Source organism: Odocoileus virginianus, chromosome 26 (genome assembly GCF_023699985.2).
Source record: "Odocoileus virginianus isolate 20LAN1187 ecotype Illinois chromosome 26, Ovbor_1.2, whole genome shotgun sequence".
NCBI lineage: Eukaryota > Metazoa > Chordata > Mammalia > Artiodactyla > Cervidae > Odocoileus > Odocoileus virginianus.
This window is the reverse complement of record NC_069699.1, coordinates 39,637,088-39,661,731: the sequence shown is the minus strand read 5'-3', so window position 1 is coordinate 39,661,731 and position 24,644 is coordinate 39,637,088. Positions and strand designations below refer to the sequence as shown.

General features: G+C 43.2%; 1 protein-coding gene and 1 non-coding gene across 5 annotated transcripts in view; one reads left to right on the top strand and one right to left on the bottom strand.

Annotated features, from left to right (window-relative positions):
* ABHD6 (abhydrolase domain containing 6, acylglycerol lipase) overlaps positions 1–24,644 on the top strand; it is a 72,635-nt gene that overhangs the window by 43,379 nt on the left and 4,612 nt on the right. For all 4 annotated transcript variants that reach the window (XM_020887422.2, XM_020887421.2, XM_020887423.2 and 1 more), the window contains exons 2-8: positions 3,204–3,356; positions 13,554–13,710; positions 15,090–15,203; positions 16,596–16,728; positions 19,529–19,686; positions 22,986–23,040; positions 23,282–23,382. In XM_020887422.2, the coding sequence (XP_020743081.1) occupies positions 3,238–3,356; positions 13,554–13,710; positions 15,090–15,203; positions 16,596–16,728; positions 19,529–19,686; positions 22,986–23,040; positions 23,282–23,382 (837 nt within the window). In that variant the 5' untranslated portion in view covers positions 3,204–3,237. The remainder of the gene's footprint in view (positions 1–3,203; positions 3,357–13,553; positions 13,711–15,089; positions 15,204–16,595; positions 16,729–19,528; positions 19,687–22,985; positions 23,041–23,281; positions 23,383–24,644) is intronic.
* Positions 17,362–17,469, bottom strand: LOC139031360 (U6 spliceosomal RNA). The gene has a single exon (XR_011483832.1). It is a non-coding gene; the product is annotated as a U6 spliceosomal RNA (small nuclear RNA).

Genomic DNA, 24,644 nt, shown 5'->3' with positions numbered 1-24,644 from the left:
TTTTTCTGTGCCTAGCTTCCCCCTTGGGCACATAGAGCATCCTGTGAACAAACCCCAGCAGAGTAGGCAACTGCCTTTTTAAAGACAAGTCCTTTGCCAGATGAAGGCTGTCATAGAGGTAGGAATAATGGCCAGACCTGTCTAGACACCTCAGAAAACATTAGTGCCTTCACTCAAGGCCTATCTGTGTTTGACCTCATCAGGGAAAGTGTGCAGGAGTCTCTGTAACAAGTCCAAGGCTTGCTAACTTGATGCTGCTCTTCAAAATCTCCTTAGCAAAGAGTTTATTCTGCCATTGAATGAAGAATGGAGCCAGATAGTACCTTCCCCCAAACTGACTGTGATGTCCATAGCAGGCACTGATGAAGCCATGAGGTTTTTTTTTTTAATGAGGTTTCTTTTTGATGATCATATCTTCAAGTTGAACCTCCCATCTCCAGTGTCAGAGTCGGTGACATAATATAGCTTTGGGCATAAAATGTCCTAATTCCTAGACTAAAAAAACATCATGTAATTAACTTCCTGCGGCTCAGGACTCAGAATTCATGGTGACCCTCAGCACTCTTTATGTGATGAAGACAAGTCCTCTTGAATCTGATAGCCGCCATCTTCTTCAACTCTTTTGTGACCCACAGTCTTCAAACAGATCTGTAAAATTCCCTTCACTCTGCTGTGAATTTGCTTACCCCTTGACAGTGAGGCCTTTTTAGCATCATAAACTGTAACCAACATTAAATAGGTGACTCCTCTTGGGAGTTTTATAATTATTGAAAGAGAAAATAGTCAACATCATTGGGGATGGCTGTCCCTAAAACAAACAGGATTGAACCCATTTTGTAACTTTGACTTTTATTAATTCATTTGTAACTTATTTGTATCCTGTGCTATTCTAGGCCCTGAGAACACACATATAGCATTATTCCTATCCTGAAGGAGGTCTGGCTCTAGGAGGAGAAATAGGCCAGTGAGTGATATAAGTGGGCTAGATAAAAGCTGTTTACAGTGACTGAGAAACTGAGGGAAGAGTTGAATCAGAAACACAGACAGTGCTCATGCCCCTGAGAAGGCAGCAACTTTCATCACTGTAGACTCAGGACTGTCCCCAGATAGAGTGTGTATGGAATTGAAAGGACCATCTACAGATGCCTTAGTCCTCTAGACTAAGGAGCTTGTTCCACCAAGCCTCTCATAAGAGACCAAACATCTAAATGGAGACATCATATCTTCATGAAGAAATTTGGGGCGATGAATGTGGTTATTTAACAGCAAAGATGTTACAAAATCTGAGGAAAGGCCATTTGAAAAGAAAAAAAGAGAGAATGTGGAATTAGGAGCAAAGAGAGTGGGTCCAAGTCAGAAATCTGTTACTCAACCTTTCTGTGCCTTTGTTGTCTCAGCCTATTAATAGTGGATAAAGCTCTCACCACGCCTGTTTGTTGGGGTTGGTATACTGTGCCAAAGGTTAGTAAATTACAACCTGAAGCCTGTTTTTCACAATAAAATCTTACTGGGATATGGTCACACCCATTCACTTCATATTGTATGGCCTCTGTCTGACTGCAGAGGCAGCTTGAGTAATTATGACAGAGACCTATGACCCACATCTCTGAACTATATATCATCTGCCCTTTACGGAAGAAGTTGGCTGACCCCCACGCTCAGTGGTCGTGAGGTCATACGTGCCATCATGAAATCATTATACAATTGAAGTACACATCAGCTGATAGAGGTGTATGGGGCAGAGCTCTCTGTTTCACAGGAAATATAAAGAAGACCATGATTTGTTAGATGTATGCTTTTTCTTGAAGAAGAGTCCTTTTTATGTTAGTGAGATGCACACTTAACACAAGTGACTGAGTCCGCAGGTGACAAATGGCCACACCTGACCAACAGATCCTAGCAGGAGTTATCTTCTCTACTGGGGAGGATGATGGAACTTGAAATATTTTTTTAATTCTATGGAAAATAAACCATGTTGTTCATGAGACAGAACTGGGTGGGGACCTCTAATTGAGAGGTGACTTCTAGAGCCCTTGAAAATGGGTCAGGCCCCAGTGTGGGTGCTGGGGATACGGTCCCTGCCCTCCTGGGGCTCCCATTCTAGCCTGCACATGTGTCCTCCACGTCTTTGGGAGGACATCAGAAAGTGCAGAAAGTGCACTGCGAGCTTGGATGTTCTGACGTGTTCCCTCCTAAATTCTTATTGTGTATTACTTATTTTTGAATAGGCCAGGTATGAATAGGGCTTCCCTGGTGGCTCAGATGGTAAAGAATCTGCATGCAATGCAGGAGACCCAGGTTTGATCTCTGGGTCGGGAAGATCCCCCGGAGAAAGTATTGACACCCCACTCCAGTAATCTTGCCTGAAGAATCCCATGGACGGAGGAGCTCGGTGGGCACAGTCCATGGGGTCACAAAGAGTCAGGCGCAACTGAGCAACTGACACTTCACTTAATACGTGTACATGATAAATAACCAAAAGATTTTAAAAGGTAGACTGTGAAAAGCAAGTTTCCCTCTATCCCTGACTCCCAGCTTCCTGATTCCCCACCTCAGATGCAACTGCTATTACTGGTTCCGTGGACACCTTCCAGTGATGTTCTCTATATAGATAAGCATTCCTCTGCACATGTGTTGTTTTTCTTTCTGTCTGTCTTTATCTGTGTTTCAGGTCTTCTGTTCTTCTCTAACTTTTAGTTTTTCAAAATCACAAACCTAATAGGAAAGTTGAAGGTTACAGTTGGGTTCACCAGTACATTTCACCATCCTTATTTCTCCCTTCTCTATACACACACACACACACACACACATATGCACAAACACATATATACATTTTTCCTTCCTCAACTTTTAAAAGTGAGTATCAGATATTATTATATTTTATCCCTTAATATTTACTTCAGCAAATGCTATGAACAAGGATGTTTTCTTACATATAAACATAACCACAACTTCATCACTGCATCACTGGTCTAATAATATTGTCTAATAACCAGCCCTTACTCAAATTTCCCCAATTGTTCTTAAGATTTCCTTTATAGCTTAAAAAAAAAAAAATCCAGGATCATCTCAAGGATTCCTTATTACCTACACTTTTTTCCTCCTGATCCTTCTCTTCATTCTGGGTCGTTCACTTCTCACTTCCACTTTGCTTCTTCACCTTGTCTCATGAGAAAGAGTTTCAGTACTGTCTCTCTTTTCAGCCCCTCTAGGTATAAGCCAGACCTAAAGAGCAGGATGGATCTTGACGTGGTTAACATGTTTGTGATCGCGGGCGGGACGCTGGCCCTTCCGATCCTGGCATTTGTAGCCTCATTTCTCCTGTGGCCTTCAGCCCTGATAAGAATCTATTACTGGTAAGTTCATTTTACAGTTCAAAATTTTCAAGGGTATCATGATTATGCTGCTTTCTTTGCTTTTTGGTTGTGGCTGTTTGATATTTATCATGAAATATTCCGGACGTGGGGGCTTCCCAGGTGGTGCTAGTTGTAAGGATCCTCCCTGCCAATGCAGGAGACCTAAGAGACATGGGTTTGATCCCTGGGTTGGAAAGATCCCCTGGAGGAGAAAATGGCAAGCTACTCCAGTATTCTTGCCTGGAAAATCCCATGGACAGAGGAGCCTGACGGGCTATAATCTATGGGGTCACAGAGTTGGACATGACTGAGTGACTGAGCACTCATTTTAATCTTACAGAGAAGTTGAAAGGTGTTCTTTTTGGAATGTTGGGAATGTTCCTGAAGAATTGGTACTGGTAGCTTCTCACCAGGTAAATTCTTCCAGGTTCCCAATGGTGTCTTTGCTCAGGAGACCACTCTCTCCCCCAAAGTCACTGATTCTGTGTGCATTCATAGGAATGCATTTGGTTATTCTTGGTCACTGGATTCTGATCCAGTGATGTTTTGACAGGTACAGTGATAATCACTGAAAAATGAGTTAGAAACACCAGAATCATGGACATGGCATGGGTAGGACACAATGTTTTTTGATTTGTCTAAAAGTGTTTGTTAGTAAAATGACAGGAAAAAAAGTTTCCAAAATTTCTGTTATTCTTAAATCATTTTTATGCTTCTTGCCCTGTTTGCATACCACCTCTAGTTTTCTTTTGTTTTCTTTAGAGTAAATGGCTTTTTAAAAAAATTTTTACATTAATTTCTGAGTGACATAAATATCACCACCTTTAGTGGAAAGCTTGCCATCCTTGCCACAAACAATTAATATAAAAAGTAAAAAGGAGCACAATGCTTTACACTCTGTTCATGAATTCTCACCTAGATGCCATTGCCTGCCAAGGACTGACTCCTTTCTCTTTGTTACAAAAGCTGAGAGGTGTGAGGGTTGCAGAGCTTTTCTCCTTTGATGAAAGCAGGTTTATGGTTGAAAAGAGAGAGCCTGTTTCATGATGTGTTTCGGTAACTTTTCATGCCACAGTCCATTTACCAGAGAAAATCACTCCTCACATGCCCATAAATTCATCCCATGATGACGGAAGTACTGAAATCGACCTGGTTCCTCTCTGTGCCATAGGGAAGCGCATTGAGATTTAACCAGGACTTCTGGAACATAGGACTGCCTTCTGAGCCCCCAAGGAAGAATGCAGGGAAACTGTGCTTGTGCCCTTTATCCGCACTCCCTCCTGGCTCCCTTTTGTTTCATTAGAGTGTGGAATTTTCCGCCTGCCAGCCAGGCTCTGATCCTTGAAAAGAAGCTAATTGAACAGAAGGGAGCTTTCATCTTGCATTCTCTCTTGTGAGGAGGCGATGACTCCTTTAGTGGATCACCCAAGACCCACCTCTGCGTTGATGAAGCTGAGACTCTGGCTGCTTAGAGGCCATTGCCCTTGCAGCACTCCAGCACGGCAGGAGTACCGTGGGGTCACGGTGCCTGTGGGACCCGTGACGTGGGGAGACCAGAGTGGTGTGCCCCCCTTAGCCCTGCAGGGCCACCGTGGACCTACACACACAGATTCCTTGTTTCTCAAATCAAAGTGAAGCAGAGGGCGCAGCTTCACGATGTGTCCCCTAACCGTGGATGTGGCTGCAAACAGAGGTGTGATTATTCCACCCAAAGGCTGTTTCTACCAACCACACGTGGAAACCAGCCTCTGTGCTGCACAGTCCCCCACCCCCAAGTTCCTCAGGCCATCATGGAGAAAGCTTTCAGATTGTTAGAATACTTTTGATGCTTGATCTTTCAAGAGAAAATTAATGTCATTGCAAATAACTGACTTTTTTGAGTTAAAACTCATGTGGTTTGGAGTTCACTAAAACTCGTGTGGTTCACCATTTTAAAGCATGCATTTAATTGGTTTTAATATATTCACAGTATTGTGAATTGCCACCATCTAATTGAGAACATTCTCATCTCCCCTCAAAAGAACCCCCATGCCTATTAACAGGTACTCCCTGTTTCCTCTCTTCATCCCCTGGAAACTAGTAATCTGTCCTTTGGATTTTCCTGTTGGTGACATTTTTGTGTCTGGCTTCTTGCACTTTTCAAGGCTCACCTGTGCTGCAACGTGTATCTGTACTTCATTCATTGTGATGATTGAATAGTGGTCCATGGTATGGTTTATACCACATGTGATTCATCCAAATGGACATTTGTGTTGTTTCCACTTTTTGGCTATTATGAAGAATGCCTCATCACATAGAATTCACTTTTATTAACAAGTGAAGTTCAGTGAAGTGAAAGTCACTCAGTCATGATCGACTCTTTGCGACCCCATGCACTATACAGTCAATGGAATTCTTCAGGCCAGAATACTGGAGTGGGTAGCCTTTCCCTTCTCCAGGGGATCTTCCCAACCCAGGGATCAAACCCAGGTCTCCTGCATTGCAGGCAGATTCTATTAACAAGTAATACCACCGAAATTCAGAGAGGCCCCACAGAGAACACTCAGCCCTTTATTTGACCCCACAGATGCATGTGACTGTAAAGCCTGCCCTGGCCTGTCACTCCAGTCAGAGCTGTAGCTGGAGGATGAACACAATGCTCTTTATTTCATGAACTCGGCCGCACAGGCCAAGAAGAAACCCGGGTTGGCTGTGGAGGATGAAAATCCTGGAAATCCTTGCGGATTATGCCGGGTAGTGTTGTGGCATGGGGCTGTGATTATCGTATTAGAACCTGTGACACCACTGCAGAGAGCTGCCCAAATTCCTGTGGGCGGCTCTCCCCACCCCCCCACCGAGATGCGCAGCCTGTTTCCTTCAAGTCACCTCGCCGAGAGTGACGCTGACACAGTGGCTGTCATAGGACGAGCAGCTTTACGTCCGTCAACCTCAGCTACTCCTCCAAAGGCCTTCAGCACTCCGCTGCCCGTGACGACCGCGTGTGGGTCCCCCTGCAGACCCGGCTCAGTGTAGTTAGTTCTCAGGATCGCGACCTGAGCGGAGCAGCAGGCGGCGCGGGTAACTGCTGTTGCTTCTGCTCAGTCGCTCAGCCGCGTCCGGGTCTCTGCGACCCCCGGGACTGGAGCCCGCCAGGCTCCTCTGTGCATGGGATTCTCCAGGCAAGCATTCTGGAGTGGGCTGCCATGCCCGCCTCCCGGGGATCCTCCCCACCCAGGGATCAGACCCGCGTCTCCTGTGGCTCCTTCCCTGCAGGTGGATTCTTTACCGCGGAGCCACCAGAGGAGCGGGCAGAGGTAGCCGGGCATCCCAAAGACCCCGGCCCTCCCTGCCGGGTGAGCATGCGGGCGTGAGGGCGGCCTCTCAGTTCCCTCTGTCCCCCGACGGCCACAGCCGGTCTTGGCGACAGCTCTCTCTGGGTCTAAGTGTCCCTGGAGCGTGGCCGGCGCAGTCCCACGGTGATGGGGACTGCTTGCTCCTGCAGGAGGCGCCGCGTGCTTGGCCGAGAGAGTCCGCAGAGAGCCCTGCTGAGGATGCCGTCGCCACTGTGGGTGACGGCAGGGGCCACTCTGGCTTTCATTGTATAAACTGTCAACACTGTTCACGGGGTGAACAAAACTGACATTTTAAAAGATGTTCGTTTTCCCAAAGAAACTCAGTTGTGCAATCAAGAAATCATACACATAAGAAAGAAGTGGATAAGAATTAGAAGAAAAGAAACTGATGTTTCAGATGGTTTGATTGTGTACACAGAAAGTCTGAGATAATAATAATGATATGTGTAGATTATTTATTAGAATTAAAAAGTAAATTTGGAAGATTGCTAAATACAAGATAAGTTAACAGGGACTTCCCTGGCAGTCCAGTGGTTAAGACTCTGTGCTTTCACTGCAGAGGACATGGGTTCGATCCCTAGTCCAGGAATTAAAATTCCACATGCTACACAGTAGAATTAAAAATAAATAAATTTAAAAGTAAATAAAGATAGTTCAGGAATCTTGGCTTGAGATAAAGAAAGTCTGAAACCTTACATTAGTCAACATGGCGATGTATTAAAAATCAGTTTTATTCTTATTTCATAGCTACAGACAAATAGAACATTTAAAGTCTTTTACTGATACCATTTACCCTAAGGAAAAGAAATAGTGCTATATTTTACAACATGAATGATCCTTACAAACATAATATCAAGTGGAAGTAGTCAAATACAAATAAGAACTTACTATATGATAAAGTCCTACAGCATGTAAAACCCTCCTGTTTGAAGGTGAGCTAGTGGTCACCTGTAGGAGGTAAAACATCTGTGATGCTACTCATAGTCTCGACCCTGACCTGGGTGGCAGATGGTGGGCTCATTCACTTTGTGCAGATTCATCAGGCTGTACGCTTCTGATATGTGTGCCTTTCTGTATTCTTTATACTTCCATGGAAAGTTACTCTAAAAAACAACAGTGAAGGATATGGAGAAATTGGGTCCCTCGTATTTTGCTAGTGGGAATGTGAAATGATGCAGGCATTTTGGAATATAATCTGGGAATTCCTCAAAAGCTTAAAAAAGGTAAAAAAAAAAAAAAAAAGCTGCTATATAACCCAGAAATTCTACTCTTGGGTGAATTGAGAACACCCAAGAGAATAGAAAACATATATCCACAGGAAAACTGGTATATGTATGTTCATAGCAGCATTATCCCTAAGAGCTGAGAGGTAGAAACAACTCACACGTTCATCAACAGATGAATGGATAAACAAATGTGATCTATCCATACGATGGAATATTATTTAGCCTTAAAAAGGAATGAACTACTTTTGATTTCTCCATCAAATATGAATGAGAGTCTTGCTGGATAGAATATTTGTGGTTGTATATTCTTCCCTTTGATCACTTTAAATATATCACATGATTCCCTTCTGGCTTGTAGAGTTTCTGTTGAGAAATCAAAAACTTTACAGAAAAGCAACAGTTAAGAGAATTCAGCGCCACCAAACCAGCTTTACAAAAAATGCTAAAGGAACTTCTCTAGGCAGAAAACAGAAGAGAAGGAAAAGACCTACACAAAAAAACCCCGAACAATTAAGAAAATGGTAATAGGATCATACACATTGATAATTACCTTATCAGTTCAGTTCAATCGCTCAGTCGTGTCTGACTCTTTGCGACCCCATGAACTGCAGCACGCCAGGCATCTCTGTCCATCCCCAACTCCTGGAGCCTGCCCAGATTCATGTCTATTGAGTCAGTGATGCCATCCAACCATCTCATCCTCTGTTGTCCCCTTCTCCTCCTGCCCTCAATCTTTCCCAGCATCAGGGTCTTTTCAAATGAGTCAGCTCTTCGCATCAGGTAGCCCAAGTATTGGAGCTTCAGCTTCAGCATCAGTCCTTCCAATGAACACCCAGGACTGATCTCCTTTAGGATGGAATGGTTGGATCTCCTTGCAGTCCAAGGGACTCTCAAGAGTCTTCTCCAACGCCACAGTTCAAAAGCATCAATTCTTTGGCACTCAGCTTTCTTTATAGTCCAACTCTCACATCCATACATAACTACTGGAAAAACCATAGCCTTGACTAGACAGACCTTTGTTGGCAAAGTAATGTCTCTGCTTTTTAATATGCCATCTAGGTTGGTCATAACTTTCCTTCCAAGGAGTAAGCTTATATGTAAACGCATTAAATGCACCAACCAAAAGATGTAGAGTGGCTGCGCAGGTAAAAACCTATGTACATATGCACTTCTACTTAACACATCAACTCTACTTAACCCCCCAAATTGTATGTAAATATTTTATATAGTTAGGTTAATCATGTTTCCATTATGGCTTGCAACTGTAATTATCTTTTATTTTTTGTCTGGCTATTGATTGTGAAAACTGAGCATCTTTTACTATTGTGGATATGTAACTGTTATTTGCTTACCACTATTGTATCATGATGGGTCAACAGAAAATGATAGAATTCTGTATCACTTACTACCATTTAATAGAAAATCCTGTAATCACTTTTTGAAATCTGAAAAAAAAAAGGAATGAAGTACTGATACATTCTATAATGGATGAACTTGAACACATGTTAAGTAAAATACATCAGACACAAAAGGCCACATATTGAATAGACCCATTTATAGAAAATGTGTAGAATCCATAGAGACTTGAAGTGAACTAGTGGATGCCAGGAGGTGCAAGGGGAGGGAAATGGGAAGTGAATGATAATGGGTATGGATTTATTTCTCTTTTTATTGTGGTAAAATATACACAATACAAAATTTACCATTTCAACTGCTTTTTAAGTAGGTAGTTGAGTTTCTTTTTGATGGAAATGTTCCAGGATTAGTGGTGATGGTTGTATAACTTTATCAACACTAAAAACACATCAGTTGTACCATTTAAAAGGGTGAATTTTATGGTATATAAACTGTATTTCTATTTAAAAAAAAGAATATTCAACATCCTTGTTAATAGGGAACATGCAAATCAAAACCTCAGTGATATATCACACACACATTAGGATAGGTGTTTTTAAAAAATGAAAAATAGCAAGTTTCGGTGAGTTTGTAGAGAAGTTGGAACCCTTGCGCTTTGCTGGTAGAAATGTAAAGTGGTATAACTACCATGCAAAAGTTTAGAGGTTCCTCAAAAAGTTTAACACAGAATTACTCTGTGTGTGTGTGCACTCACTCAGTCATGTCCAGTTGTTTGCAACCTCATGGACTACAGCCAGCCAGGCTCCTCTGTCCTTGGGATTTCTCAGGCAAGAATACTGGAGGGGCTTGCTGTTTCCTCCTCTAGGAGATCTTCCCAACCCAGGGATCGAACCTGCGTCTCCTGGCTTGCAGGCAGATTCTCCTACATCGCTGAGCCACTGGGGGAGCACCATCAGAATTACTGTATGATCCAGCTGTTCTACTTTGGGGTATATACATCAAAGTATTGAAAGCAGGGACTCAAACAGATCCTTATTTACCAATGTACATAGCAGTGTTATTCATAATTGCCAACAGAATGGAAATAATTCAAATGTCCATCAACCGATGAATGATAAACACAATGTGGTATATACGTACAGTGGGATATTACTCAACATTACAAAGGAAAAAAATTCTGATGTACTGTAGACAATAGATGAACTTTGAAAGCATTATGCTAAGTGAAATAATCCAGTCACCAAAGAACAGATGTTGTATGATTCCACTTATATGGCTGTCATATGTGTTACAAAATTTTCCACATTTTTCCCTTGAATTTTGGCAAATGATATATTTGAAGGGAAGAATCTTTTTTATATAATACTGAAACTGCCTTTTATTGTCTACTTCCTGTGTGTTGGGCATTGAACAAAACTGTAATGGCTTATCTCGTTTAAAAAAAAATTTTTTTCTGGATTATCTCTTTTAGTGTTAACCATATCCTCAGTAAAATGCAACACTTTTCCATGTTGTAGATGAGGAAATTGAGTTTCACAGTCATATAGCCAAAAAATGAATGAGCTGGGATATAAATGAGTGAACAAATTCATGTTACCATGTCATGACTTAGAACTTTGAAATATGCATATTTTGTCATAAAGAGAGCTGTTAAGCTAGCCAATTTTATTGTATCTTTAATGTTTTGAGTAGGCAATATATTCATTAAAAAAGCACTAAAAAGAACATGATAAGTCTCCCTCCCACCATTGTTCCCTCTCCACCTACCTAGTTCTCAAGAGTATTTCATACCTCCGGTCCAGATACTCATCTTAATAGCATCTTGTATATGATCCCATGCTTTTTTGTATGCAAGTACAAGTAAATATAAATATATATCTTCCTCTCCCTCTCCCTTTATTTTATACAAAGCGTTTAAAGCTGATCCACTTAGGCTATTTGCTACTGCATGTCTTAGCTACCTCTTTGGTGCAAAGTATACCACAAAGTCAATCTCTGATTGAATTAATTATCTTGCATCTTGATTCTTCATGCAGAGTGTTCACTTTGTTTAGATGGTAATTTCATACTGAAATCATTTTCAGGCCAAACTCCAGCACTGCCAAGTCTTATGTAACCAACAGAAGCTGAGCTTTCAACCATATGTTGTAAGGAGTAAAACCAGAGAACAGATGAGATAATTCTTAAGAAACAAGTTCTCACTGCCAAAGTCTGTAGGAAAAATATATTTGGAGTGGAAGGCAGAGGAGGGCATGTGACTTTTATTGAGTTTATGTACCATAGTGGAAATAATGTCTTTGCAAAATCAAATGTGTGTCACCATATTCTGCATCACAATTAAAATCCACACTGTTTTTTGTGGTTTGATTTTCTGTCACTTAAAATCCAATTCTTGAGAACAATCAGCTTCTTTGAAACCAGAGTATCACTTAAATACGAGGAAGCCTGTTTGGCCAGTCCTGGTCTGTAAGTGCTTCCCTGGACCCAGGAAAGGGACCAAGTTTCCAAAGCCCTGAAGACAAGGGATAACACCCCAAAATATGTCCTCATCTTCCACTCCACGTTTATTGGCCAGGCAGCCATCAAAAGCAAAGGCCGCATCTCCAATACTTGGCAAACAAATGCTGTATCACCTTATAAACTGATTGCTTCTCTGAGGTGCCCTCAGCTGTATTTGTGGAGAAGCTTCAAGAGCAAGTCGAGGAGCAGCTGTCCTTCTGTGAGACTGAAAAGGTGCCCTGCAGGAATCTGGATGTTGTGATAGAGATAATTGTTCAGGCAGAGGAAGCCGACGCTGAGATTACTAGGAAGCTGGAGAAACAGGAGAAGAAATGCTTGAAGAAGAAAAAGAAAGTGTTGTTGCAGTTCCCCTTGCATCTTTGGAAAACTGCAGCAGTGCTCAGGAGGAGGGCCAGGAGATGCGTGCAAGACCGAAGAAGAGGAAAGTGGAGGCTTCAGGAGCCCCATCAGGAGAACAGAATGGAAGAGTCATCTGTATCTCTCTCCAAACCCAAGAAAAAGAAATCCTCTTCCAAGGAGGAGCTGGTTAATGGTGATCTTGAAGAGACAGCTGGTGGTGGAAGTCTTCCCAGAGGAACAGATCTTTCCTGATAGAGGAATCAGTTAGTGACCCTGCAGAGTCAGGAAACAAGAGTGTCCCCAAGAAAAAGGGGGAGATTCTCCTCCAGGGAGGAACTGTAACCAGTGGACCTGAAGAGGCTGCTGCCAGCAAGAGCATCAGCTCCAAGGGACGAGACATTTCCTAAAAGCTGTCCCAGGAAGACTAGAACGGATGTTTCACTGACAGTTCAGGCCCACGGAGATGTTTCACAACCCATCCCCTGTGTCCCAATGAAAACAAATTTCCAAGAATAGATAAATAAATAAGGCTAAGACTCAAATGCAGAGATTTTGTTGGTTGAAACCAGCTTGTTTAGATAGAATCACAAACAGGCGAATGTGTTTCTCACAGAGAAGCAGTCGCTGGAACCACTCAAGGCGACGGCTGTGAGGTGTGTGGAGTCCTGAGACATCCGCCAGCCAGTCTCCGGTTGTCGTCTCTTCCCACACAGGGGTGTCTGGGTGTGGAGTAACGCCTCCACCAGCAGTGGCAGCCTTGATGACAGAGTCTGATCCCGCATCTCCACAAATAGCAAGTTGCAGGTGACAAGAGGGAGCACACTTTACCTTTAAGTCTTTCGATGCATTTCCTACCAATTAAAGTGCCTCTGTGGTAAGGTCTTCCAGGTCAGCTGCACCGCGCCCTGCGGCACTCAGGCCCGCGAGTCCACGGCTGCTCGGCCCAGATGTCAGGTGTCAGGAACATCGCCCACCAGGAGCTGCCAGCCAGCTCTCCACAGGGGGAAACCACCTTTGTCTTGGCCTCTCCAGAGCCCTTCCCAGCCTTACCACCAGCTGTTTTGAATTCTCCTGAAGCTCAACTAAGCAAGGCACACACCCGTGAGGTCCCACAGCGTTCTTTGCCCTGCGATTCAAACTACTAGAAACACGTATTAACAGAGGGTTATTGTGTGTCTTGCTTCTTAAGAAAACGTCCCGTTTTCCCTTCCTGATAGCGTGCTTAGGAACATTTATACCAGAATATTCACGTAAGGTACTTTCTGGAATGGCCTGACTTAGTGGTCCTCAAGGGTGACTGTGTAGAGGACAAGGGCTGGGAGAATCATTGCTCGCTCTTCAGAGTAAAGCTGTACAGAGTTCGCCTCCCAGAGCTGCTTCTCTGGCGCTCGCTGACTGATTTAGTCTGTATTTTCCATCCCCAGGTACTGGCGGAGGACGCTGGGCATGCAGGTCCGCTATGTGCGCCACGAAGACTATCAGTTCTGCTACTCCTTCCGCGGCAGGCCCAGCCACAAACCTTCCGTCCTCATGCTCCACGGGTTCTCTGCCCACAAAGACATGTGGCTCAGCATGGTCAAGGTGGGGTGCTAGAGCCTTCCCTCTTCAGAGGGTGTCACTCAGTAAAAAAAAAGAAGAGAGGGGGTTCTACTTAAATATGATGTCATCAGCAGTGGTAGAAAGCAGAGGGAACCCAGTATGATCACCTAAGGCTCAAATCACCCTAAACTAATGCAGTGTATTATTCAGATCCTTTTATCAGACAGAACTTACTGAGCTGAATGTTATTTATAAAACCAGTGCCTCACCAGCCATTTCACCTTATGACTATTTCTTTGGGAAGTTTCTGATACTCTGCTTCATATTCAGACTGTTATGACTATCAAAGTCCAGGTTTTAAAAAGTCATTTCTGTGTCCTCCAAGATTCCCCTCTCTTCCCTTCTCTGCTTCTCTTTCTCTCTCCCCATCTTCTCCTCCTCTCTTCCTTCCATTTCTGCTTTCTCTTTTCTTTAGCCCTTTAGAGAAGCAGTCTTGATCTGACAGCTTTCTGGGATGGTTTCTCAAATCACTCACTTTCTGTCCTGGTTTATTTGGTTGTGTCAGCTTGCTTTAGTTGGTAAAAGTGAACAGCTGGTGAAGATGGGGGCTGGGAGAGGTCTGGCAGAGAAGGACCTCAGGCTTCCGCCTCAAGCAGGACCTGACTAATCCCAAGCATGCTCTACTTTAGGACAAAGAGGCTCACACATCCCCTAGTTTCTTATTTCCAAAGTTCAGTATGAGGACAGTCATCATGCTTTAATGAACCTCTGACTTCCACTTCATCTTTCATATAACTGGTTAGTTGTTTATTGATAACTGATATATCTCAGATTCCTGGTTAAATGTGGCATATATTTAAATGGAAGGAGGTGTTTAGGATAAAAATCCCTAAGGAATTAGATCTTAATGTTAAAAAAAAAAAAAAAAAGAGTTGAGACCAGAACTAGGGCGATCAGACATGGTTCTTAGGAGAAGTATTGCTTCTGTGGACTCTGGAGCTGGCCAGGCTCTGGGAGAACAGAATCGCCCAGTGTATTAATAGTTCCAAGTTGGTGGCTGCGAGACTGGGATAAACATAGAAGGGATGAGGGAAGGGAGAAGGGGGTAGTACCTGCCAACTGGTGTCAAGAAAGAGCAAAGGATGCAGGCCTGCTCCCCTGACCTCTGTTCTCCCCTTTCCAGCCATCCCCAGTCCTCTCCCATTGTGTATTAGACTTTGGGGGCTTCTGCTCTCTGTAAGGCTCCTGGCAGTGTTTATTCATGTCAGATGTTACTAGGGGAAGACAGGGGGTGGTTTAGATTCCTACCTCCCCAGTGGGGAGGCCGTCCAGGTCCCTTGGTAAATGGGGGAGCCTCCCCAGGTACATGGGCAGACATGCTCTGCACACCACATTCTGACTCCCTGGACCTGTGTCCTCAGTTCCTCCCGAAGAACCTGCACCTGGTCTGCGTGGACATGCCAGGACATGAGGGCACCACCCGCTCCTCACTGGATGACCTGTCCATAGATGGGCAAGTCAAGAGGATACACCAGGTAAGCAGGGAGGCACCACCAAAAAGCTGCCCAGGCGGGGCTTGCCCATCATTGCATCCCCAGGTCTGAAGAACAGTCAGTGCGGGCTCCGCTGTGACTCATAATTGCAAACAATATGGGAGCAGCCCAGTGGTATCCTTGGTCAGCTGTAGAGGGCCAGGGCTTATTGCCGACTTCTCTAAACCTATTATAATTGTTTCTGGAGAAATACAGCCTCATTTTCTCAACTCTTCAAAGGGAGTTTAGAATTCCTCAAGACCGTTTATTTTTTAGAGTATATTTTTCTGGTTACCAGCTGCTTGATGATGGTGACAGCATGTCTGCCTAGTTGTGGAGGATGGGGAGGGTGACCTTTTCATTTTGTTCTGATTTAGTATCTTTCTTCAGCCCTCTCTGACTGAGCTTTCAAAGTCATGGGGCTCATGAACCATTTCAAAATGTAATGGTTCATACTCTCCAAGCTGACATTAAGTATTTTCTCCATTCAAGGATGTTTATTTAATGTCTACCCCTCTCCTCTCTTTAAACTGTGTATTATTTGGAAGCAAGGAACCTTGTTTCTTTGACCATTTGCTGTATCCTGAGCAACTGACCATGGTTGCTTGTACGTAATAGGTATCCAATAAATATTTTTAGATGAATGGGTAGACGTAGGGAATAGTTGGTCAAATGGTTGAATAGATGAATGGATAGATAGTTATATGAATGGATGTTTGGATGGTTGAATAGATGGATGGATGGATAGCTGTGTGAATGGATGGTTGGATGGTTGGGTAGACAGATGGGTAGATAGTTATACTAATGGATGTTTAGATGGATGGGAAGTGCTGTAAATTATAGCCAGTCCGCAAACTATAGCTTGTGGGCTTCATTTGATCTGCCACTAAATTTCGTAAGCTAAGTTTATTGGAAGACAGCCACAGTCACCAAGTTACATGTTGTCTTTAGAAGACAGCCACGTTCACCTGTTTACATGTTGTCTTTAGCTGCTTTTATGCTACAGCAGGAGAGTTGAATAGTTGCAGCAGATAATAGGCCTTCAGAGCGGAAAATATTTACTCTTGGACCTTTATTTTATTTTATTTTATTTTTTTTTATTTTTTATTTTTTTTTTTTGGACCTTTATTTTAAAAATTTGCTGGCTCATGAATTTGAGGGATCTCTGTTGATTTTACACTTAAAAACGACCCCTCGATAACCTGTGTCAGGTAAAGAAGAGTACATGTATGTAACAGGACTCATCTGGATAATCAAGTAGGTTTCAGATCCCATTTCATTAATAGCCCTTTTCTGCTTGTCCCCATAGGAAGTACAAAAGTTTTCAACTCTGGAATCCCCATTGTCATTGTCCACAGTTGTATAACCAAGGCCCTTTCTCATTTCCCTTCCTAGTTTGTAGAATGCCTCAAGCTGAACAAAAAGCCTTTCCACCTGGTGGGCACCTCCATGGGCGGCCACGTGGCTGGGGTGTATGCTGCTCACTACCCGTCAGACGTCTGCAGCCTGTCCCTCGTGTGCCCTGCTGGTGAGTTGTAAGACTCAGATCACCCTGTGAGTGACGTGGACGCAGCGGGACCTGAATCTCTGAAGAAGGCAATGGCGGTTTCTGCTGTGACTGTCTTTTTAGAATCATCTTTTTGACCATATTGTAGAGATACTAAAAAAGTTTGCCTTAGTGGTACAATCAAGCAATAGTTGCATAACCATAATTGTATTGAGCTTTAAAATATAAGCATATATTTATAATTATATAAAATATATAAATATTTTAAAGCTCATAACCATATTGAGCTTTAAAATATAGAGCCAGCCTTGTCCCACAAAGAATCGGAGGTGGTTAATTAAAAAGTGTATAAAACTTTACTGCATACAAATACTTTGAAGTATAATGATAATATTAGCATCTAACATTTATTAAATTTTTATGAGCCAAACTCTATATGAATTTAATCCTTGCCATAACCTTATGAGGTGAAAGTACTGTTATTATGCATCTTTCTTTTTTGGCTGAAAACTCAAAGATCTTTTCTCATTGCAAGATTTTTTTTTTTTTTAATCAGCAGAATTTGGTGTCTCTGTTCTTAAATGTATCCATGTCTACTTGAGCTGTAACATGTCCTCAGAAATTATGATCTGAAGTTGGATTTAAAAAATTTTTTTAAATATGGAACACTTCATGAATTTGCATGTCATCCTTGCACAGGAGCTGTGCTGATCTGAATCTGTATTGTTCCAGTTTTAGCATATATGCCACTGAGATGAACACTAAAGTTGGATTTAAAATTTATATACATATATGTGTATATGTATATAAATCTTCATACTTGAATTTATAGTATGTTAGTAAGAAAATTTTTTCTCTCTTTTTCCTTCTCTTGCCTCCCCTCTTCATCCCTGGTAATTTACTGGAATATGGTTTACACATAGTAAATTGTCCAGATTTTCAGTGTATATCTCAGTGACTTTTTATATATGTAATTATTATCCAGATAAGGATAGTATGCCCATTTTATAGGTGCACATTATATTAGTGTTGGAGCCTGGATAGGAACTGGCCCTATGCTGTCTGACTCCAGAACTCAAGCTGTGGTTTTTGGAGAAATCCTTTCATATTCACGGCCTCTTTTATATGACTCATATCCATTACCTTCTTTACCCACTAGAACCCTACCATGAACTGAACTTGTGCACCTTCTACTGAAACATAACTAAATTTATCTTTGAAGCCTTTCAACTCATTCGGAAAGTTAAGTTTTCAGATCTGTTAAGATCGTTGAAATTGAAGGCAAGTTCCCAAAGGGTTTTTTCTTCTCCTTTTCTCAAGCACTGTGTCTGAAGTTATTTGATCTTATAATGATAAAATCTGAGAATTGGAGGGGAACTTACCAGGTGGTCCAGTGGTTAAGACTCTGTGCTCCCAAAGCAGAGGGCGCAGGTTCAATCCTGGTTGGGAAACTAAGATCCAATATGTTGCACAACTCGGCCAAGAAAAAATGAAGAATTGGAGCCCCTCTGGAATGTTATTAGATTTTAAATCACTTATGAAAGGTCAGATCTTAACTGACTAACTGACTTCTGAGTGTATATTCATTTGCCCAGAGAAGAGTTTTATACCTGAGTTTCCATTAGAAAGTTAGAATTGAATTTGTTTGTATGCAAAAATGAAAAGATACACTTTTTTTTTACTTTGAAATAATTTTAAATTTATAGAAATGTTGCAAAGATAGTACCCTTCACCCAGTTCTCACCTTTAACAGCTCACATAACACAGCAAATTTGTCACAACCAGGAAACCAACATTGGTGTATTACTGTTAACCAAAATTCAGGCTTTATTTAGATTTCATTAGTTTTTCTACAATTGTCCTTTTCTGTTCCAGGATCCAATTCAGGATATACCACATGACATGTAATTTAGGATTAATTTTTAAAGCCAAAAGAAATAGATCATGTAATCTGACCATGCATCATGAGAGCTGCGCAATATGCACGTTAGATTCAGAGGAGTTGCTGAATATAGGAGATTTATGAAATATGGATTTCTGTAGCACAGTACGGGTTCCACTGCCTCTCTTTCTAAGCTCTAGCTCTTCTAACACCTAGAAACTTGCTCAGTGTTGGAAATGAAATTAGTTTTATGCTCCTTCATACACCAGCTCGTGTGAACTCTTGTGTCATGCTTCAGGTGATAGAAAATAATGGTCAGTCTCAAGGCTCTTTCGGCTCAGGACTGCCTAATGGTTCCCTGGAGGAAGAAGGACTGTGTAGAGGGCAGTCCTGCCCTTCTGCCCCAATGTGTGGGAGCTCCAAAGGGGATTCACTCTCACTGCATTTTATGTGCTGACCCCAAATAAGAGATTGTTAAGTGGGTCCAGGCTGAAGGAAGGAGTACTCAGTCCTCTCTGGTCATGCATTTCACCAGGTCTCCTCTCAACCCTACAGATGTGAGAGGGGCTCAGGCAAGTTGTCTTCTAGACTCTCAAACTCTTCTTAATTTCTGTGCTACAGATGAATCCCCTGGCAACTTAAGTGCAGATTCTGATGTCAGAGACTTAGGGGAGGGGCTGAAGTGTTGTGTTTTTTATGGGCTCCCAATTTGCGTAGCCAGCCCTTAAGATGTTCTGAAGAAAAAAAATTTTCCCCTATGTCTCTCAAATTGTGGCTTTGACTTTGACCACGGATGCTAGTACCAATTAGAAAGAAATCTACCAACGGAAAACACCTAAGATACATTAGGTCTGGGCTGATTTTGGAAGCTCTCTATGTAAAATGGGGTTTGGTAAGAAGGTAGATATATTCCAAGCTTTTTTGGTTTGGATCCCCCAGGTCTGCAGTACTCAACTGATAATAAATTTGTGCAACGGCTCAAGGAACTGCAGGAGTCGGCCGCCGTAGAGAAGATCCCCTTGATCCCGACCACCCCGGAGGAGATGAGTGAGATGCTGCAGCTATGCTCCTACGTGCGCTTCAAGGTGCCCCAGCAGGTAGTGTGGCCTCCGCAGCAGTGTGCCCGCCTCTGCCCAGCGCTCAGGTGGCCAGGGCCAGCTTCCCCCTCTCGTTCCCTCCTTGTCCTCAGCGTTCATTCGTTCAGCAAGTGCCGTGCCTGTGATGTGTCCAACACTATGCTTGGGCACCCTGGGGAAGAAATAAGACAGAGAAGGCCAGGGGGAGAAGCAGTCAATTAACAAGACAGATAATTTCATATTGTAGTAAGTTTTCTAGAGGAAATGAAGATAGTGATGTGCTTGAAAACCGAGAGGCAGGAGAAACTTTGATAAGCCTCTGTAAGAAAACAGCCTGAGCAGGGATGGATGAAACAGTCAGGTTCAAGATGCTGGAAGGAGAGGCCAAGGTGACTGGAGCCCAGAGTGTGAGGGAAAGAATGGGTTGAGGTGAGGTTGGAATGGGACGCAAGGGCTGAATCAAAGATTCTCATTTAAGAAAACAAAGTCTCAGAGCACTTTTAACAGCCTTAAGAATTATTGAGAAGCCCAAAGAGCTTCTTTTTATGAAAGTTGTAACTATTGATGTGTACCGTATTAGAAATTAAACCTCAGGAGAACTTAAAACACAAGAATACACAAGTACTCATTTCATTAGCGATCAGAATGATGACATTATCCATCATTATGTAGACTCTGAAAATCAGCATGCTTTTGAGAGAGTGAAAGTGAAAAAGGCAAGCGACATTTAGTGTTATTATGAAAATAGTTTGATGTCTTATAATCCCGAGAACTGCTTTGAGAACCACTAGGCTGGATCATGTAGAACTTTTAAGAGATTATGGGAAGGAGACTGGAATTTTTCTAAATACAGTAGGAGAAACGCTCAAGAGTTGTAGGGGAACACAGACAGAAGCAGAGAAACCCGTTAGTGTGCTGTACTATTCCAAGATGAGGGTGTTGTAGACTGGGGAGTGGTGGAGAATGAGATCCGAGAAGCTTTGGAAGGAAGGAGATAGGACTTACTGGCCAGTGCGAAGTGGAGGATGAGAGAATGTGAGTCACAGGTGACTTCTGATACTTTAGTTGGATAAAGGTAGTGTTTTCTTCCTCTTTTTAAAAGTTTTTACTATTTTCCGGCCATATCACGTGGCATGCGGGATTCTCGTTCCTCAACTAGGGATCGAACTTGTGCTCCATGCAGTGGAGACATGGAGTCTTAACCACTGGACTGCTAGGGAAGTCCCAGGGTAGTGTTTTCTGAGTAGGGGAAGGGGAGGGAGGGTGGGTTTGGAGCATCAGCTGAGAGCTCCATTGTGGATGTGTTAAGTTCAAGTTCCAGACAGAAATACGAGTGGAGCTGCGGAAGTCTGGCCTGGGCTGTGTGATTACAGCCATCAGCCAAGGGTGATATTAAAAGTCATGGGTCTAAATGAGGTTGTGCAGGAGACAGTGTGGGGAACCGAGAGTCCATGAATGAGACCTCACAACAGCTCATTGTCTCACTCTGTTTCAGGAGCTGGACCCTGCCTCGGGGTGGGGTGGGTCCTCCTGGGAGTTGAGAGAATGGGCTCTGTGCAGAGGTCGTAAACATGACTCATTAAGAGATGCGGCCCATCTCTGAGGAAGCATCACAGAATCAGATTCTGTGGTATGTTCTGTCCATGAAGTTGTCTTTTCAGTCATGACTTTACACTGATCCTCTCTTAGCACTGGTCTCTTTCCAGAATAGAGTAACCAAGTAGGGTTTTAGAAAATTCCATGTTTTGAATTGTCAGAGACGTGAAGACACTGGGAGAAAAGAAATGCAGATCCCAAAGTCTTTCCCTTGGAGGCCGGGAGGAGCCCCTAGGCACTCAGCCTGCTGTGTCACATTGTGAAATGACTGTGTTGGCTGGTTTGCGTCTTCCATTCCTACCTCTGTAAGAGCAAGGACTGTGTCTTTGGTGGTTCTGTTCCCAGCCTATGGCAAAGTGCTTGCATGAGATAGGTCCTAGGTGTAGAGTGGATGGATCAGTGGACGGGAGGAAACCTGAACAACGCAGGGATGGAGAATGGATATGTGGGTAGATGCAGGGTAGAGGGGTACATGAACGGATGCATGTGCATACATCACTGATTTAGGGGTGCAGGAGAGATGGATGGCTGAATGGGTGAATGGATGGGAGAGTGTCTGAAAATGGCAGAGATGGAGGGTGATGGATTGGTGGATGCAGGACAGATGGATACATGGGTAGAAGTATGCATATGTGATTCAGAGGTGCAGGGTGGGTGGGTGATGGATAGGTGGATGTCTACATGAACCAGGGATGGAGGGTGGATGGGTAGCTACAGGCTAAGTGGACACATGGATGAACATGTGCATGTCTGAGTCAGAGATGCAGGATGGATGGATAGGCAGGAGTGTGGAGCAGAGGTGGAGGGTGGATGGCTGAATGCAAGATGGAGAGATGCATTGGTACAGGACAGATAGTAGAACAAAGGAAATATCTGATGCTGAGCACCCTGTGTTGGACAGTTTGCCATTGGTCTCACCTCTGGGCTTCCACTTCCAGAATAGTCAGGTGCTCCAGCGGGTGGGTTTCGTCCAGAGCAGTTATGACTGGGTCTTCCCACTTCAGTCAGTGCACAGGACTCCTGAGAGTGTGTTGAAGGGGTTCAGTCCATTCCTAGGGAAATGAGAGGACTGACGGCTGCTGGTGTGACCCCCGGACCCTACCTCAAGAACCCTGAGGTGGGGGAAGAGGCGGGTCATGTTCCTTCTGGCCCCAGCACCTCTCCGGGTCGGTCTCCCAGGTCCAGGAGCCCTGGCCTGTCAGCATGTGCTGCAGCCCCACAGCCCGCAGCAGGGAGGGCCTGGCCAGTGTCATACAGTGAGCTCAGGACATCGAAAGCCTTCCCAGAACTTCCCTAGTGGTTGATTTCTTCATTGCTTAAGAGGCCCATCACCCCCAATAGTTAATTTTTTTTAATTTTTTTTAATAGACCTTGTTTTATATTGGGTATTCCTGAGTAATTACTTGAAATTATTTTCATTCTGATTATGTCTCAGGATAAGCAGAGAATTCCTCATAGGTGAAGCAGCTTACATGCCACTGGGGTCCTTTGGCTTCATAGTTATTCTCAGAGTTCCTTCCTTAGGAGAAAGAAAAAAGCCTCTTATGAACCTAAGTCCCCATTACATTGCATGGCCATCACGGGAATTTGGAGACCAGGCCTTACAAACCTTGACAACGCCCGAAACTGCTGGCCTTTGATTTCCCCTCTTTGTCCCAGACCCTTCTGAGGCCTGAGGATACCAATTTTCCCTCGCTTTCTGACTTTGGCTTATTTATCCCTAGATCCTGCAGGGCCTTGTCGACGTCCGCATCCCTCACAACACCTTCTACCGAAAGCGTAAGTAGATCTGTGTTGACCTCTGAGCCTGTGACACATCTTCTGGGTGGCCGGCTCTTATTCCTTACATTTCTGAGACTTTGACAGTTTTCTGGGACCCCTCAAGAAAGATGCAGTGCCTTAGACTTAAACACTATATACCCTGTATATATCCTATGTATACATATACACTATATATTTCCTATACTTGGGGGTGTCCACAGCACAGCCCACACTCACTTTATTTTCCTTCCCTACAAAGTGTTTTTGGAAATCGTCAGTGAGAAGTCAAGATACTCCCTCCATCAGAACATGGACAAGATTAAGGTCCCCACGCAGATCATCTGGGGGAAACAAGACCAGGTACGTGGCGTGTCCCTGGGGCTGCCTGCGCCCATTGCACCTGCCTCCAAGGACAAGCTCGCAGTCCGTTATGAGGGGAGCCTGGCTGCTTCCTGATCCAGAGGGAGGTGGCACGCACCGGTGCCAAGTGCCGCTGTTCCCAGGGAGCTGAGGGCAGTGACGGTGGCCTTCTAAAACGTAAGGCAATTTGAAAGCATTTTCATAAATTATCGTTCTCAAAGCCATATAGTCACGTGGCATAGAAACCTTGAAAGAGTACAGAAAGATGGATAAGAGTACACTTGGTCTCTTTGACATCCTAGGTCCCAGTTCCCATTTCTTCAAGGCAGCACTTACAGTTTATGTGTGTTTCTTTTAAATTTTCTAAGGCAACAGTTGGCACACACTTCCTATTAAAGGCCAGATAGTAAATATTTGCAACTTTGCGGGTGATAAGTTCTTGTTACATCTATTCAACTCTTCTGTTGTGATGGTGACACGCAGAACAAATGGTAGGCAGAGCTCCAGGGAGCCTTCAGTCACAAAGCAGGCAGGGGCTGTTGTTTGCCTGTTTCTATTCTAAACATATATCAGTGTGCATAAAGAAGTGTTATGTATAAGATTTTCAAACATGCAGTATATACAGTTTCGCACCTTAATTGCTTCATATATATGAGAAATATGTACCTTGGAAATCATTTAATATCAGCTTGAAGAGATCCACACATTCTAGTACTTATAAATATTTTATTTTGAAAGAATCGCAAATTTACAGGATAATTGTAAAAAAAAATACAGAGTACTCCTGTATCTACTTTACCTAGTTTCATCAGTTTTAACTGCTTTTTCAAAAATTCATGTGCTATAAAATTTACCTTGTTGCACACCCCACTGCAGCCCAGTTGTAGAACGCCTCTGTCACTCCTGTAAGTTCTCTCTTGCCCATTTGCAGTTAGTCTCCATTCCTGCCCCAGCACTGTTCAACCACTGACCTGCTTTCTGTTTCTGAAGTCTTGTCTAGAATTTAGTTATCTAAAATTTTCATAAAATGATATTTTACAGTGGTAGTCTTTTGCATCTGGCTTCTTCCACTCCAGCGTGATGTTTCTCAGGTTCATCCATATCGTCACCTATGCCAACAATTTGTTCCTTGCTATTGCTGTGTGTCATTCCATGATATGTATGTACCACATCTTACTTATTACCAACCTTTTAACATTTACCACCTCATCTAGACAGATCTAGAAATATGTGTTTTGGGGCCATTTGGAGTAAGCTGCTTA